General features: G+C 41.2%; 1 protein-coding gene across 2 annotated transcripts in view; it reads left to right on the plus strand.

Moving 5' to 3' along the window:
* The first annotated feature begins 205 nt into the window (after nucleotides 1-205).
* The window catches only part of tncb (tenascin Cb), a 31628-nt gene continuing 13525 nt past the window's right edge, over nucleotides 206-18308 (plus strand). For both annotated transcript variants that reach the window (XM_057322243.1, XM_057322251.1), the window contains exons 1-10: nucleotides 206-600; nucleotides 9110-9652; nucleotides 9836-11335; nucleotides 11486-11749; nucleotides 11881-11996; nucleotides 12755-12908; nucleotides 15242-15511; nucleotides 15665-15850; nucleotides 17061-17150; nucleotides 17734-17997. In XM_057322243.1, coding sequence (XP_057178226.1) covers nucleotides 9184-9652; nucleotides 9836-11335; nucleotides 11486-11749; nucleotides 11881-11996; nucleotides 12755-12908; nucleotides 15242-15511; nucleotides 15665-15850; nucleotides 17061-17150; nucleotides 17734-17997 — 3313 coding nt within the window. In that variant the 5' untranslated portion in view covers nucleotides 206-600; nucleotides 9110-9183. The remainder of the gene's footprint in view (nucleotides 601-9109; nucleotides 9653-9835; nucleotides 11336-11485; nucleotides 11750-11880; nucleotides 11997-12754; nucleotides 12909-15241; nucleotides 15512-15664; nucleotides 15851-17060; nucleotides 17151-17733; nucleotides 17998-18308) is intronic.

An 18308-nucleotide genomic window follows, 5' to 3' on the forward strand; every position in this document is an offset into this window, starting at 1 on the left:
TTTGGGATTAGAGGTTGATTATGCTGATCACCGTACATAATCCCATCATCCGCTGTGTCATCAAACACACAAGATCTTTCCTCCTCTATCCTCTGTTATTCTAATCTGAAATGTATGTTAATGCAGCTTTGAATATATGCCTTTCATCCAATCACTGGCTGCTCCAGTTTATAGTAAATGGTCTCTCTCTCTCTTTCTTCTCTCTTCCAAGTGTGTGCGTGTGTGTTTGCGACAGCCTTGAGGCATCCCGTTTCAGTTCCTCAGCTTCCAGTCAGAGAGAGAAAGGAAGGGGGGTATATAAGAGTGGTAGGTGGGAGTGGGGTCTGACCGCAAAGTGTCTACTGTTTAAAAGAAAGGGACTTTACCCTCCCTCTCTCTCTCTTTCACTCATTCCCTCTCTCAGCATCAGCAGACACAGTGGCTGGATGGAGCACATTCAGTCAGAGTAGAGACACAGAGTGGAATGACAGAACTGTCATTTCTCTCGAGACACTTCAAGAAGCAAGTTACCGATGTGTGCAACCTTTGCTCGGTGTAACATTTTATGCGATTGAGAGAGGCGCATCTTTGAGCCTGTGGTAGAGGACTGGTTTCACTAAGGTAAGCTCATTTCTGCATCTACCTGTTCGCATGAGAGAAGTGCATGTGAAATGAGTAGCCTATTTCATATTTTGGTCATTTTGTAAGTTTTACAATGAAAGTCTTATTGAGACAAAAAATTAGGAGGATGCTGTGTCACTTTGTATTGCTGTTGTGAAATAAGCTAGATAGTTCATAAGTCATGTTGAATATTGTGATGGATCACTGAAGTGCTGACTATTAGCCATCTCAGAGTCTGGGACTCTGGCGGCGTTTATACCGACGCATTACGACTTGCTTAAGGGTACTCATTATGGTTTATAGGGGAAGTGGTCCACATTTCTAAACTCAGCAATTATTCCAAGTCTGCTTGCAGTTTCAGTCAGGAAATACTCGGTAGCTTGCATCTGATCTCAGGTTTGCCGTAACTCTACACGTGGTGGGCTTGTCTGCAGTTTGCGGTCTTTCGGATGTGAGTCAGCTGGTGTCCGTTACCTGCCAGAAGATGTCAGCCCTCTCAGTGCTGTTCAATAGGAAACGTATCCTCTCCAGCCAGGGAGAGCGGCAGCTGGTTCATGTTAGCGCTTCCCTATTTAGTTCCCAGCTCCGCTGGCTACTTGCTTCTCGCCTGGTCCGCAGGGGGTGTTGAGATCTGCGATCTGTCCGTGCTGATGCGTTGTATCCGTTTGAGAGAATGAGGAAACTGAGATGCGAGTTGATTGTGTGAGTTCGTGCTTGAGGGGGAGGGGTCTAGGCTGGGAAACACAGGGCTTGAGAGACACCGCATGAGTATGTATACATGTCTGTGAGAGAGGGAGTTTTGAGGGAGGGGGGAGGTCTGTGACAGAGACCCCCTGGATCCAAGGGTCCTAAATAGGAGGGAGGTTCTTCTGGGAGTGAAGGAACCTTGTGAGTTAGAAATGAGGGGCAAAGCTTACATGACAGTGCTTTTTGAGTTTTCTTGATTTTAAGTTAAGATTTTATTTAATAAGCACTTATCTAATTTCATGGAATTTCTCAGATTTTTGGAGCATGATTTGACAGATATATTCTCAAAAAAGCCATTTGTCTCAAATGATGCCTCCGGGGTTGTTAATGCCTATTTAGTTTTTTCCGTCATTGTCTTGAGGACGTTAGAGGTGCCAACCACACATGGTTGTTGCCTGAACGGAATGTTTAAATGTTTTATGATGCCATGAGCCGAGTATTCTTTGACGGTGCCACTCAGAACAAAGCTGAGTGGGAAACTAGCCTTTGTTTGAACAGCTGTCAGCTCGTGCCGCTCCTGGCCTGGTAATGCACTTGGAGCATCTATTAGACTTGGTGTACATCTTTAATGTTTAGTCTAATCTGTCTGTCTGTCTGTCTGTCTGTCTGTATATCCATCCATCCATTCATCGATCTGTCTGTCTATCTAAATCGGTCTGTTGCTTCCGAATATACCCCTTAAAGATGGATTCTGTTCTTTCACACTTAAAATTGGCCACAGAGGCATTCGGAATGATTTGTCGCCATCAGCGAACAATGATTTCCTCAGTGTTTTAAAGTGTTGCAGGTCCAGATGGTTTTAATGGCTGTCTGATGCTAATGTACTGTAAAATGGCTTGAGCTGAGTCTCCCTGTTCGTGGCAGCCAAGATACGCACACGTGTCCTGCAGAAAAGTGGCTCTGATTGTTGTCAGTGACCCAGCATGCTGGAATGCATGCATCATGACATGTCTTGGGCTAGAAATATGTTTAGTTACAAATTGGGTTGTGGCAAAAGAGTGGTCTACAAGGCGCTGACCTGTGGTGGGGTCATGAACCGCCCTGGGTATCGGAATTGGTGGCATCGTTAAGAGAAAATACTCATGTTGCATTTTTTGTATGCTAGTCAATGTTTCGTCTGCATTTCAATATGAGAAAAAAGACTGTTTCTTACAGATAGGTAAATAGTGAGTACAATGGGGCAACTTTTTCCTGTTGCAGCAGACAAAGAGCTTGTTTTAATGCGCATTTAAAACCAGATGATATATTGTGATGATACAGATTACTATATGCATTGTGAGGATTGGAGACTGATAAAGAAGAGTGAATTATATGGGAGAAAACATACCTCATACAGTAAATCAATCTTTAATTTCTAATCTATTTTCAGTTAGAGAGAGGAAATACACAATTCTCATTGCTGGCAAAAAAGCAATTCCAAAGTGCAGCATAGTTGTTTATATTTATTTTAACGCAAGATAGAAATGATCAATAGCTTTCCATTTCGTCAGGGAAGGATGTATCTTGCGTGTGAAAACAAATGAAATCTGAAGTTTGTTTACCCAGTACCAATTGACTTTATTTATGGACCATCTAGGTTAAACCATATGAGCATTCTTGCCCTCCATCCAGACTCCAGCTCCAAATAAAAACACTTACTGCAGTTCCCCACATCTCACGATATCCCAAATAAAAGTTTTTTGGGGTTTAACCAATATAGTATTTACCATGCACCAGGATGTAAAAGGGACAGTCTGTTTGGTATGGTGACAGTGATGGAACTGTGAATTGTGCTTTTAACATCTGAACACATAAGGTTGCTTTTTTGGAAGCAGTAGAGGTTAAGCTAATAAACCCTGGGTCACCGGTTGCTGGAAACGTAAAATGAGACGGCAAGTAACAAATGTTCCTCCTTCATTCCTTCCATCTGGACTTTACAAGAACAAGCGAGAAAAGCTCACATGGCTAAAGTCAGATATTATTAAACTTTAACCCCTGTAGACTTCTCCAGTGTCTCCGGTCTCGAATGCTGACTGACATGTCCTAAACTTTCCATTTCTCCTTAATCAGCGTGATGGAGTTCACCTTCGGCAATGTCACCGTAGGCCAGCCGAATCTCCTCTGGTTTTAATGCTACTGTGCTGAAAGTGCAACAATGTCAGTGAACCGCAGGTCCATTCAGCGCAGCGCAAACACCACGATCTGCCCTTCTGGCTTATCGCTCTAAAACACACAAACCCTCTTATCACTGCAATCCGATATTCCTGCATCATTAGAGCTCTGTAAAAGGGACTCGGCTGTCAAGAAACTCAGCTTTTTCATCATGAAAATAACCTGCATTGAGTTTTATTTATCAGTCTGTATGTAATCTTATGCCTCTGCTATGGAGCGAGAAAATATTGCTTCAGAGAATGAAATGATTGGCCATAAAAGGGTTTTTACTTTACATCTAGCCCGATTGCGTTGGTTTTAAATTGAATTAAAGAAGAAAAACTTTTAAGCTCTGACAATGAAATTAGATTACCAAGTTTAACATGTTTTTTGGAACATGGTTGCTGGTTTCAAGCTAACCCAAGTTGATCATCCAGCTGCCAGCTCGCCACCTTAAACTGGCAAGACCAGTGGGTATCTGAATTTTCCAACAGTCTATCAAAGTTAATAATGACTTGTGTTTTTATGGAAGTGATATTCGTATGTTATTTAGGTTCTGGTTTCTGGGTCATATTCACACCTTGCTGTAAATCCTCTCATGGGAGAAATGCCAAGAGAAAGTCTGGGTTAGAGATCACTTTTTGTGGCATTTGAGAGACCTTTATACTCACTTTGCACATACGGTGGTGAGAAAGTGTGCCTGTGTTTTCATGATTGCCAGACGTATTCATTTTTTCAATCTGCTCACTGATCCAGAGCTACTGCCTCTGACTTCCTTTGAACCAGAGACAAGCCAAGCAAAATAGAGAACTGTGGCATAGATACTCAGCAGCCCTGAAAGAGCTTGTTTCGAGGCCAGCGGAGAGACACAATATCAACGATAGACTGAATAAACACTCAGCATTCACATCACTGCACCTCCACATAACCAAATTTAGAAGGGTGTAAAAGACAAGAATCTCACTTATATTAATGAGAAGTGTATAAAGAATTAAAAGAATAAAATAAAATAATGACTGGTCAGTGTAATGAGAATGAGAATTGCTCATGCTGGTGATGACCTACAGATCCATTTATGAAACAATAACAGTGGCTGTATGCTTTCCTATCGATCCAAGCACACACCATTGAGCAGTGTTATGAGCTGTCCTGGAAATCCATCTCTATGTTAGATGATTACTGCTCCACGCTGCTGCTTTCAGCAACCCACGTCTGATTCTGAGATTGACCTTGAAAGCTGTCCGATCGATAAGCGTCTACTTCACAAAGAGAGTTTCCAAAAGATGTCATATTTGTAATGTTTTTATTGTGCTTTATCAGTTTATCATCGGTAAACTTTTTTGTCCTTAATCAAGACCAGACACCTTCCAGGACGTTTTAAGTCAGCTTCACTAACAGTATTAAGAAGTATTTTCTCAACTTCATCGTATTGATTTTTAATGAAGTCGGTTCTGCACCAGTAGAGGGATGAAACAGTATATACAGCACACCTCTGGGAGACATGGTTCTTCATCATCGACTCTTCCCGGTATTAAACAAACTGTCAGGGCATTTTTATGGAATCTATTAAGGTGAATAGAGTTGGCAGACAATAGCAATCCATTCAGCGCTGCAGCACGACCCACATTAAGGCTGCATCCCAAGAAGGCAAGTGCTTTCTGTCATGGGTGACCTACAAAGTCTGCTTAATGATTTCATAGGAGTGAACAAAATAAGCGTTGAGGAAGAGATGTGCTTCCTCAATGTTCAACAGTCTGTGGATGAATATTATCTTTAATTATAGAATAAGCTACAATTCATCTGAAAGAATAGCTATTAAAGCAGTCACTGCATTTTCTCTGTGCTGCAGGTTTAAGTAACTACTGTATTTCATTTTATCTTTAATTGTGAGGCTCCTCCATTCCTCCTATTGGCACACTAAAAGAAGAGTAGAACCCCTGTAAGGAAAAATCACATATCTCTCTTTAGTATCACAGTTTTTTCTCTGTGACAGCAATAAAATGAAATAGAAAGCAAATGGAGACCTTATAGTCTTTCTAAAATTTCCATCAGTCTAGCAAAGCTATTCATTGCTTAATTGTGTTTTAATATAAATGGTATCGTTGGATACAAAACTAATGTATTTAGGCTGTGGTTTCTGGGTAGTTTTCACACCTTGCTGTCAATCCACTCATTGGAGAATTGCCAAAAGAAAGCTTTCGGTTAAAGATCACATTTAATGGGAATGTTTCTTAAAGGGAGAGTTCATACAAAAATAAAAATTCTGTCATCATTTAATCACCCTGAGATTCTTCCAAACCTGTATACATTTCTTTTTTTTTGCTGAACACAAAGGCAGATATTTGGAAGAATGTCAGAAACCAAACAGATCTCACCCACCATTTACAGCCATGGTAGGGAAATAAATACTATGGGAGCCAATGGGGATGATATTTGTTTGGTTACTGACATTCTTCCAAATATCTTCCTTTGTGTTAAGCAGAACAAATACATTTATACAGGTTTGGAACAATCTGAAGGAGAGTAAACGATGACAGAATGATAATTTTTGGGTGAAATTTCCCTTTAAGTTGTCCGTTTCTGAGAAACGACTGTGTAACGAGGAAGGCGGGACGAGAGCCGTGAGGGAACGGTACGAGGCCACTGACGTGAGTGATAACGAGTGTCAGCTGCGCGTTGCACCGGTCTCGCATCTCTCGTGGAGGAGCTCCGGAAGCATAAAAGGACGAGCGACAGGAGTGTACGACGAGAGAGGACCAGGCCTGGACATTGTGTTAAGTTTTATTTATGTTTGTGTGGCCAGCAGTTGACCGTGAGGTAGATGTCGGCCCTTTACTTTCGTTTTTTTGTTTGTTTGTTTATTTAATTAAAAGTTTGATTCCCGCCTCCTTCCTTCCTTACTTGGAACTTTGTTACAGACTGTACTTACAATTATGGATTGCAATTAAAATCAGGCATTTTAATGTTAATTCAGACGATTATAGTTCTGCACTAATACATCTCCACATTTCCTGTCAAAATTATTTTTAGGATAAACATAACATTACTCATCACTTCAATTAAACATAATTGAAAACTCCATTACATCTCCAAAGCTAAAGAGTAAATTAAAGTTTCCTCGGGGGAATCCAACTACTTTATAAAATAACAGACCTATAATGTTGTCATCTGAATAAAATCTGTAATTTGCATCCAGTTTATAAAAATAATATATTTTGTGCTCTGTAATCATGGTGTTTGGCATTCTCTTCAAACTTTTGTGTTTCAGACCAGTTGTGGTATACATTTAAATCTCTAAAGGAAATCAAATATGCCTCACTTGCAAACCGCAGGAAAATTCATCGCTCAATTACAGCATGTGAACGGCAACAAATTTGAATTGGTCAAACTTAAAAAAAAAACTCATTTGTTTGCTACACTTAGTGTGGTAAAAAAATAACTTTAACCATAGTTCTGTATAATTTATGACTTCCGGTGTATAAATCTGGTCTCCATGTGAGGTATTCTCTTTGAAATGCTTTAGTCAGCATTCAGTACAAACCCAACATAGGGCCAATTTAGATCACTTGCACTAGGCCAGTAGGTTCACCCCCAGCATTGAAATTCCTCTCACATTACACATGCGGAAGCCAACTGGCTCAGCCAGAGTCTGAGAAAGTAACAATGTCTAAAAACTAGTCCTGGCATGAGAAAGCAGCAGTCACATTGTGTCTGGTTTTATCTGAAAGTGTCAGAAAGCAGGAAAATTAGCATACTGCTCTGAGCTCAGCACTCTGTTGATGGAGCTCAAATGAAGGAGAATGGCTTTATCTGCTTCTCACAGATCAAAATGTTGAATGTAATGATGATAACCGCTCATCTTTCTTTGATAGTCAAGCATATCTTTAATCTCCATCATAAAGATAAGCTTACGTTTTTGTGTATATTTATACTGTATTTCCTTTTTTCGTTTATTCAATTAAAGTCCCCTCTTGGCCGGACGTTAAAGGCAACCGCTCGCACAAAGGCCAGCTTGGTCCTTATTTTCTTTTTTTCGATTCTTGTGGCAACAAGCCAGGCTTCAAAGTGAAAAAGCCAGCTATCCATCCAGAACTAAAACGGCAAAGCGACTCAAAGCAATTTTCTGCCTGTTTTGCTGATTTAATCTCAGGGTTTAGATGTGACGAACGAGATGCGGGATAGGTCCCCATCACCCCCGAGGGTCCAGATCGGGAGTCTCCCATCATCAAGCCCCTCTTTAGCGCTCCATCATGGAAGCATTCATCCCTGTCTGTCCAATCACTGATGGGCGGCATCGGGCGTGGGATCCCTGTTACTTCAACTCATCTGTCAGAGCCTCTAATCACATGTCAAAGCAAGCCCCTCCACTCACTAAACAGATCTTGGCAGGATATTACCTGCTGTTGACCTTGCAAGCTGAGCTTAACCCCACACCCAACCCCCCGCCCCAACCCAACCCCCCCCAAACTCAAGGCAGCCTAGACAAAATTATGATCTGTTTTGCTACATCGCGTTGAAGGCTTGGCTGCCCTGGAGGGTATTTGGGGGCATTAATGCTGTTGAAGGAAGCTTGGCTTAATCTAATTTACAGCTGTAAAAGAGATAAGAATTTTATGTGAGAGATTTATTACGTTTGAAGGGTTAAATGTGGTTGCACGTTTGAAGAAAATGATTCGAGACTAAGCTGAAAGATGCGGTGTTGAACTACATGTTGTATGAAGAATAGCGTTTGTAGAAACAGCTATATGGAGACTTGAATACTGTTTGTACCAAGCATATGCAGATATCATATGTAAATTACAATATACTGCATATTCCAATTCAGGACTCCCTCTCACACCAAGCAGTAACAAATACCAAAAGGTGAAATGACTCCTGAGCCCAATGTAAATACATATAACATGTTTTATTTGACTGTTAAGGAACTTTAATTTTAATGCACACTGCTGCTGTCTGGAGAGTGGTCAAAGAATGCTAACTTTTATGCGAAGCATGAACTCTGAGCGCCCACGCAAGCGGAAGCACTGCAGATGGTCCCCTCCGCGCGAGTATTAATCTGTCAGCATGGGCTGTGGGCAGAGCGTCAAAGAAGAGAGCAGCTCCCCAGATTCAGGTGTTGCCTGCTGTGTGTCATGGCAGCTTGTCATAGGAAGCTCTGCTGGAGTGCTGCTCTCCTGAGTAGAAGATTGCCTTGCTTTTATTGGACACAGTTAGTCTTGTGGAATCCAAGGCAACAGTTACCTTAGAGTGCTACTTAGTGTTTGTCTACCCTGCAGTGTTAGAGACCAGCATGCAGGCTTGAGTGTTTTTGCACAATTTTGTGCTCTAAATATGATCACTGGTATGGTAAGCTTTGCTCTTTTTAGGTGTGAGTCATTATGGCTGGCAAGGGCATGAAAACGAGTTGAAAGTTTACAACATTTAACTTTTTTAGGCTTCCAAAAATGTGTGATGATAAAAATAGGTAATGTGGTTTATTGCTGTAAATGATGAAATGTCAAATTTTCAATTATAATCCTCAAGTTAATATTCAATTCAAGTCAATATTTTTTTGATTTTACAAATACATAATTGAGGTCAGGTGAGCATGGTGGCTTAAAATGGTTAATGGTTTTCTTATTCCATTTTCTAGGTCTAGAATCAAAACCAGTATCTTTAAACAGTCCTGTTTACAACTTGAGAAGAGTTCTCTGAGAGCACATCATCATGGGGATGCAAGGCCTACCCCTGGCCTGTGTAGCGGTGGCCATTCTAGTACACCTTTCTAGTGCCGGCCTGGTGAAAAGAGTAATTAGACATAGAAGAGAATCACTGTCACCAACCACTGAGAATTTGACGGTCCCAAGTCATGATCAGCCTGTGGTCTTCAACCATGTATACAACATCAATGTGCCCTCTGGATCCCTTTGCTCGGTGGACTTGGATTCACCTGGAACAACAGAAATGAAGCCAAAATCTGAACAATCTGACCAGCACATAGAAAACACCATGGATGGGGACAACCAGATTGTTTTTACACATAGGATTAACATTCCCAAGCAAGCTTGTGGTTGTGATAACCATCTGCCTGACCTGAAGGATCTTCTGAACAGACTAGAAATGCTGGAGGCGGAGGTGTCCAGTCTAAGAGAGCAATGCACCAGTGGGGCAGGCTGCTGTGGTGCTCAAGTTGCTGGTAATGCTATGATTAACATAAGTGTAGACTGTTTGTTTTGAGTTTCATAAACATCTTATTGTAAGCCATTGCATTTTGTCATAAAAGCAACCTTTTAATAATTGAGAATTGAGTCTTAGCATTAGGTCAAGAACAAGTCAAAAACCACTAAAACTAAACTTACCACTAAAATCTTATTTTCAGGTGAAGTCACTACCAAACCTTACTGCAGTGGCCGTGGAAACTACAGCACTGAGACCTGCAGCTGTCTGTGTGAGCCTGGTTGGAAGGGATCCAACTGCTCTGAGCCAGAATGCCCAAATTTCTGCCAGGACCAAGGCCGATGTGAGGATGGCAAGTGTGTCTGCTTTGATGGCTTCGGTGGTGAGGACTGTGGAATTGAGCTGTGCCCTGTAGATTGTGGTGAGAATGGGGAATGCATTGATGGGGCTTGCATCTGTGAGGAGGGCTACATCGGCGAGGCCTGCAGTTTAACCAACTGCCCGAATAACTGCCTCGGCAGAGGGCGCTGTGTGGACGACGAATGCGTTTGCGATGAGCCCTGGACTGGGTTTGACTGCTCTGAGCTCATCTGCCCTAAAGACTGCTACGATCGTGGACGCTGTGTCAACGGAACCTGCTTTTGTGATGAGGGCTTTACTGGGGAAGACTGTGGGGAGCTCACCTGTCCCAAAAACTGCAACCACCGTGGCCGGTGTGTGAATGGCCAGTGTGTCTGCAACATCGGCTACAGTGGAGAAGACTGTTCCAAGCTTACCTGTCTCAACGATTGCAATCAGAGGGGTCACTGCTTCAATGGAAAGTGTATATGTGACCCTGGGTTCGAGGGTGAGGACTGTAATGTTCTCTCCTGCCCTGACAATTGCAATGACAGGGGACAATGTGTGGACGGTGAGTGTATTTGTGATGCTGGATATGAAGGGGACGATTGCTCTGAGCTTTCCTGCCCCAATAACTGTCACGATCACGGGCGATGTGTCAAAGGCCAGTGCATTTGCAAAGAGGGCTTTGCTGGAGAAGATTGCAGCATCAAGACCTGTCCCAATGACTGCGATGGGCATGGTCAGTGTGTAGACGGCAAATGTGTCTGCAAAAAGGGCTTCACCGGGGAGGACTGCAGCATCAAGACCTGTCTCAATGACTGCAACGAGCGTGGACTGTGCGTGGATGGAAAATGCATTTGCAAAGAGGGATTCACTGGAGAGGACTGCAGCATCAGGACCTGTTTGAATGATTGCAATGATCGTGGACTGTGCGTGGATGGCCAATGCGTTTGTGAAGAGGGCTTTACTGCAGAAGACTGCAGCATCAAGACTTGTCCCAATGACTGCCACGGCCGTGGACAATGTGTGGATGGGAAATGTGTTTGCCACAACGGCTTTACTGGCGATGACTGCAGTGAGTTGACTTGCCCCCATAACTGCCATAACAGGGGACTTTGTGTAAATGGCCAATGTGTGTGTCACAGCGGCTTCACCGGAGAGCACTGTGATAAAAAGACATGTCCCAACAACTGTCTGGATCGTGGGTTCTGTGAAGACGGAAAGTGTGTGTGCTTTGAAGGCTACACTGGCGTGGATTGCGCTGAGCTGACCTGCCCAGGAAACTGCAATGACCAAGGCCAATGTCTGAATGGAATATGCATTTGTGATTTAGACTTCACTGGCGAGGACTGCTCTGATAGTAAGTCACTTATAGCAAATATGAAATTATTTCCTTCAACCAACATTTTGCACAGTATCAATAAGGTATTTTTCCAAGCTCTGAATGTTACCTTTGACACAAAGAGGTTTTTGTGTAGAGATTAATTAAATGTCCTGTTTCAATCCATAGTCTCCCCACCTAGAGACCTGACTGTTACTGTAGTTGACTCAGAAACAGTGGACGTCTCCTGGGTCAATGAGATGGTTGTAACCGAGTATCTTATCACCTACGTGCCTACGGCTCCTGGTGGTTTGGAGATGGAAATGAGAGTGTCTGGTGAAAAGAGGACTGCAACCATTAAAGAGCTTGAACCTGGCATAGAGTATCTAATCAGTGTCTTTGCTATCCTGAACGGCAAAGTGAGTGTACCTGTCAGTGCCAGAATAGCCACACGTAAGTCACCCACTGCCTTGCTTGTCAGTCAACACAAGGTTGCTTACAGTAGCAATGAGTCTTTGTTATTTTGTCTCGAGTATACAGTAATGTATTTGTAAAAGCTATACTTTTCTATACCCTAATGTCAGATCTTCCTGAACCTGAGGGACTGAAATTCAAATCTGTAAAAGAGACAGCAGTGGAGGTTGAGTGGGACCCCTTGAACATTCCATTTGATGGCTGGAACCTTATCTTCAGAAACACAGTGAGTCTGCCGGCATCAACAGAACAGCTTTTGGGGTATCTACTGTATGATCTTTCAAAAAACTTCTCATTGGCCTTATATTTTCTACCAAAACAACCCACATGTAATATAAAAGGAGCTTTCTGTTAGCAATTTATAGTATAAAATGGGAAGCTGTAAGAGCATCCAGTGGAAAATAGCTGAGTGGTGCCACTAAGCAAAAAGCTACTGTCGAGAAGTCTGTGGTTTTGTAAGACAAAACCCTGTAAGAAGCTCCTGGCAACAGCATGCGTGACCATGTGCCACAAAACTGTTATTGTCTCTGAAATGCTTTATTTTCTTTCTCGGGGGCTTAAGCAAACACCAAAAAAGTAGCTCTATTAGAACATGCAATCCTCCCCTGCATCCCCCTTTCAAAACACAGCTTGGGAGTTACATTCTCGCATCAAGTTTAAGGATGTCAATGCCAAAATAACCCTCACTGTGAAGTGAAACACTCATCCAAGTGGTATCAACTTAAAGCCTAGAGTGTTTATTCTCGGCAAGCTCTCACATTACCCTGTAGCTCAGGGGAGTTTAACTTTGTTTCACTGAGGCTGCTTCTTTGATGGTTTGGGATGATCTTTTCAAAAACAATAATCCTTACAGTACCGTAACCAACTTTCAGATACTAAACATTAACCAACAAAACCATTAACTTTAGGTTTAATATGACATAATACATATTATAGATCTTTTTTATTATAACTGTTTTTCTAATTTCTGTTTTTGAATGACAGAAAGAAGAAGATGGAGAGATTCTGAACTCTCTCACCCCACCTGAGACCACCTTTGAGCAGTCTGGTCTTGGACCTGGTCAAGAGTATGAGGTCAAACTGGAGGTTGTAAAAAACAACACCCGCGGACCCCCAGCCAGCAAGAACGTTGTGACAAGTAAGCAGCTGTCAACAGTAATAAAAAGCTGTTTTTACATTGCTTAAACTGTTAACTGTCACAAAGTGTATGGAGAATATACATAAAAATCATATTCCAAACTTAAATTGTACAATAATTCATGCATGCTTTGGAATGCAGTCTTGGTCATTTATGAAAAATGACACTTGGCAGATTATTGCTGAGCAGAAAATCAGTTTAAAATAATTATGAGACGTTATTTTAGATCAATTACTGTTTATACATTATTCATATTGTAATACACTAGACAGATGCATATTAGAAACAGAGACCTTGATAGTTCTCAGTAGACCTAAGTTGATTAGATGAGAATTTAATTGTGAAATTTTCAAGTAAACTTAACTATTTCACTGATGGAACAGTGACAGTTAACAAGATGTGCTTCTAAAAGAAATTTGATTATGTGACTGTGTTACAAAATTGTGTTGGTGAAACATTCCTTGAAACTTGCTATATGTGTTTATACATCAGATAAACTAAACTTTTTAAACGTTTTTGAAATAAAATCTTTCTTATTTTCTATTTTCCGATTTCCTTTAGCCATTTTCATGTGCAGTCAGTATGAAACAAAATTGGAATTCTGAATCACATGAAAATGTTTGTATTAGTTGAATACTACACATTTCTGAGCTGCCCCTGTTGAAAAAACATATTCTGGTTAGGTAGGTTTTGAAGCATGGATGCTGGTTTGTGCTGGTTTGAGCTGGTCGTTTGCTGGTTTAAGATGGTCATGTGCTGGTCCTAAACTGGTCATGTGCTGGTTTAAGCTGGTCCTGAGCTGGTTTAGGACCATCTTAAACCATCTCAGGACCATCTTAAACCATCTCAGGACCATCTTAAACCAGCACATGACTAGCTTAAACCAGCAAAAACTAGCTACCATGCTTCAAAACCTACCTAACCAGCATATGCTGTTTTTTCAACAGGGGCAGCTTAGACTGTAGTTTCAAAAAGCACAAAAAAAGTTCATTTTCATTAGCTTTTCAGAAAGTGTTCTTTCCAAATCATTGTGGGAAAGGCCCTTTTTCCATAGAGAAGCATTCCGAAGCTCTGGTGGTGTTTATGCTACAAAAATGGTAAAACGATATGCTTGGGTACTTGTAACACTGATTCCAGGTATCCTGAGAGGATGGGGAATGTCATTTATTTTATTCCATTTGCTAAACCTAAACAAGACAGAGCAAAATGTGGGTGCAGTAACCTGGTTCAGCCACAATCCGAAAGAAAAAGTTTGTCATACTCTCATTAACTTATAATTTTCATGTGCTCAAGCTGAACGTTAATGTCATAATGTGCTTCAGCAAGTAGGTGTCACTGGCTAAAAACGGTAAAGTTAGTGAGTCCATGATAACATACAAACCTAAATAGCTAACTGTTCTCACGTCATGTTCATTGCAGGTCAATACATAAACGAAGGTCTACATGTCAGTGCCTCTCCATATTAAACTGGTTAATTGTAAATTAATTTAATTTTACCCTGCCGTACATGAACAGTGTCATTTGCGATCATGACGACCGGCTTCTCCCAACTGCATTAAGATCTGTAAACCCTCGCTTCCAAATTAATCTTGTTATCTACCATATTTATTGTAAAATATTTAATATATCCCTCCCTGATATATTTATGTCACACTAGAATGCTCCCCACAGGAGTGTTTTCAAAATGTGTGAAAAAACTCTTGGGACAAGGCTTTCACACGCAGCTCTCATTGTAAGACATTATAGCGAACTCTGTGTGTTTGTCCTAGTTAGCGACAGTATCTAAGGGGGCTTAGCGATAGATCAATTGCTCAAATTATTCTCTGTATGTGGGAGGCAGCACTTAGCATCATGAGAGGTTCTCCTCCTGTGAGATCACTGGTGCATTTGACATGTCTAAATGTGATCTTTCTAAACACAACCTTATTATTTCAGATTTTTTTAATACAGTCATGTAACCCACACTGATTTTAGTTTCAGGGAAGACATTTTTGAAAAATGTTACCCTATTTAACCCTAACCCTAAATAGTAAAAGTTAGTTCTGTTTTCTAATATTTTTTCTGTTTTCTAATATATTTTATAAGTTTGGTTTGTTGCAGATTTATTTGTTTATTTATAAAATTAACTTCCCAGATTTGATTGGTGATGCCATTTTTGCATGATTTATTTACTAATACTCTATCCTATTTGTCATATGTAGAAATATATCAAGTATAAATAAGTATCTCATCGGATCTCATCTTGTTACATACAGCAGCTTTTTTAAGCTCACTTGTCTGCCTGAATGAATTTCCATTGTGCAGCTGTCACATTCCTCTCCTCCTATCCGCAGTGATTGACGCTCCCAGCCAGGTGGATGTACGTGATGTGACGGACTCTACAGCCCTTATCACCTGGCTACAGCCTGTAGCTCATGTGGACGGTATCTCCATGTCCTATGGCCCAAACAAAGATTCCTCGGACAAGAAGACGATCGAGCTTGCCTTCGTGGATCCCCAGTACCATCTGTCTGAGCTGCATCCTGACACTGAGTATGAAGTGTCTCTAATGGCCCGCCGGGGAGAGATGACCAGCTTTCCTATCTATGAAACCTTCACAACAGGTATGACAAGTCTTCTTGCAAAGTTCAACAAATGTTGAAACTTCAGTCTGCTCCAGTGATGTTGCCGCACTTAGACGTGCACTTAAGCAATTATGTTCGTCTCGGCCTTGCGTAAAACCACTCATGTTCAGGAAGCATGTTGATATGTTTCAGACCTGGATCCCCCTAAGCATCTAAAGACGGTGGAAGAGACAGCTGAAAGCATTACTCTGGAGTGGATAAACAGCAAAGCCAACGTCCCCAGTTATCGCATCAAATACGGCCCACTGTCTGGAGGGGAGCATGGAGAACTGGTCCTCCCCAGTGGCCCACAAGGCACCACTCAGGCTAAAATCACCGGTGAGAGACGACACAATCATTTTTCTCATGAGATTACAGACCACATCAATTACAAACAAATTGCGGAGATTAAAACCTGTGCTTGAAAGGCTGGAGTGGAATAAAAGAGGCTCAGCTGCTTTTTACACTAGAGACCGGAGCAATTTTCAGTAAACCAATTTTATTTTATTACTTGAAAACCACCCCTCCACTGGTCCAAACCATTTGTATTCTCCTGAAATTAGAAATTTAATTATTAGGTTTTAAAATGTTTGAAGGGTTGCTTTTGAATACAATTCTCAGAGGATCTCTTTCACTGTAGAGTGTGAGGAAAAATTGTATCCTGAATAGAAACTAGCTTTATGTTTTTGCCAGATTTGCAGAATTTAACACACTGCCCATATTTCCACAGAAGCCCATTTGTTTTTGTGTCTTGAAACATTTACGCAAATAAAAGGGAATGAGATGCTGCCCTAAATGGCCTAAGGGACTCCGTGCCTTAAACGAATTAACACCAGCGCTTGTTTCAATGTAAAATTCCCAGTCAAAAAGGGAAAGTAGATGCTTTCTCCATCCCAGCAGCACTTCTTTTCTACACTTAGCTTTGACGCTAATTCTTTATTCTCTACAACCATGTGTTACCCCAAGTAGGGATTATCAAGACTGGGAGAAAAATATATTCAAAACGGATAATAGATTCTTTGTCTGGTTTGGTTCTTTGTCCTTGGGAGGCCTGTTCCCTGTAAATAAGGCGGACGATCTGTTCTGCTAATAACGCGGTGTCTTTCGCTGGCACTCTCACACGCACACCACACTAGTTGTCTCTTTCACACAGTTATTATCTGTAATTGCCGTCACGCCTGTGATTTTATTGATAATGAGCTTCCTCTGCATTAGCCGTAATTTCATGCTGCACGGTGACCTCTGGAGGAGCCAATGGAGGCGTTAAGAGCGGCAAAGTGTGGGATTTGGACTGAGGGCTCCTATGAATGGGATCTGTGGGGATCTGGGAATCTCTTGTATGATGGCAAATATTGTTTCTGGCCTGTGAAGAAGCTCTTTGAAGAAAGGGATTAGATTGATATGGAATGCAGATGAAATCGAAACCGCACTTGGCGAGGTTGAAAACAATCGCCTACCGAAGAGGTTCCAAAAACAACAGAGTAAAAGACTGATGGTTTTAGTTTATCAGATGATTTGAGATAACTGAATTTATTGGGCTCTCTCGTAGGTCTCAGACCCGGGAATGAATACGGAATGGGAGTAACCGCTATAAAGGATGAACGTGAGAGCACGCCTGCAACGACCAATGCTGTAACTGGTAAGCAAATGTTAAAAATTCAAGGGAAAAATTTTGTTTAAAGAACACTATTGGCTCATTGTATATAGTGGTTATGGTCGTGACAAATACAAAATGGTCACTTACTCTTAAAAACTACAGGCCTTCGTGTTAATGTTTCTTGTTTATTCACTCATAATATATAACATTGTAAGTAAAATAAAAGGGATAGTTCCTCCAAAAATGAAAATCCTGTCATCATTTACGCTCTCTCTTGTCATTTCAAACCTGTATGACTTTCTTTCTTCTGCAGAACACAAAAGAAGATATTTTGAAGAATGATGGTAACTGAACACCAGAGATACCAATTGACTTGCATTGGTTTTGTGTCTGTACTATAGAAGTGAATGGGTACCACTGTTGTTTCGTTATCAATATTCTTTATAATATCTTCTTTTGTGTTCTGCAGAAGAAAGTAAGTCATACAGGTTTGAAATGACAAGAGGGTGAATAAATGATGATAGAATTTTCATTTTTGGGTGAACTATCCTTTGCATGCAAGACAACATAGCCCAGCTTTAAGGTACTGTATATAATGCTAATTTTATGTCCCTTGTCCTCTCAGTTCTTGATGCTCCTAAAGAACTTCAAGTCACTGAGACCACAGAGACCACACAGATGCTGGTTTGGAGGAGACCGGTGGCCCAGATCGATTTCTTTAGACTGGTGTTTGTATCACCTGATGGCAAGAAAACTGAGATGGAGATACCGGGCGGTGTCAATACCCACACCCTTGTGAACCTGAACCCAGGCACGGTGTACACCATCACCCTGATTGCTGAGAGAGGACGAATGAAGAGTGTTCCAGTCACTCTGTCAGCATCCACAGGTCAGTCCACTATTGAAATCACAGACATAACTGTATACATGCATGTCTTATATTTATAGAACAGTTATATACTTTCTGCACATCACCTGTTTATTTGCATTAATGGTTTCAATTTTATAAAAGCAATGCTGGTTTTGAATTATGGAATATTTGATTTTAATGTATTTCTTTTAAAGCACAAGGATTTCTTCAGCAGGTCTCTGGGGGGTCCGAAAGAAATTGAGGAATGCATTTCCCTCAGTATTTCCCCCATGACTGTCAATATTTTGCTTGGAGTTTACTGATACTGTGGTCATTGTTCATTGAATTTG

Source organism: Triplophysa rosa, linkage group LG2 (assembly GCF_024868665.1).
Source record: "Triplophysa rosa linkage group LG2, Trosa_1v2, whole genome shotgun sequence".
Classification (NCBI taxonomy): Eukaryota; Metazoa; Chordata; class Actinopteri; order Cypriniformes; family Nemacheilidae; genus Triplophysa; species Triplophysa rosa.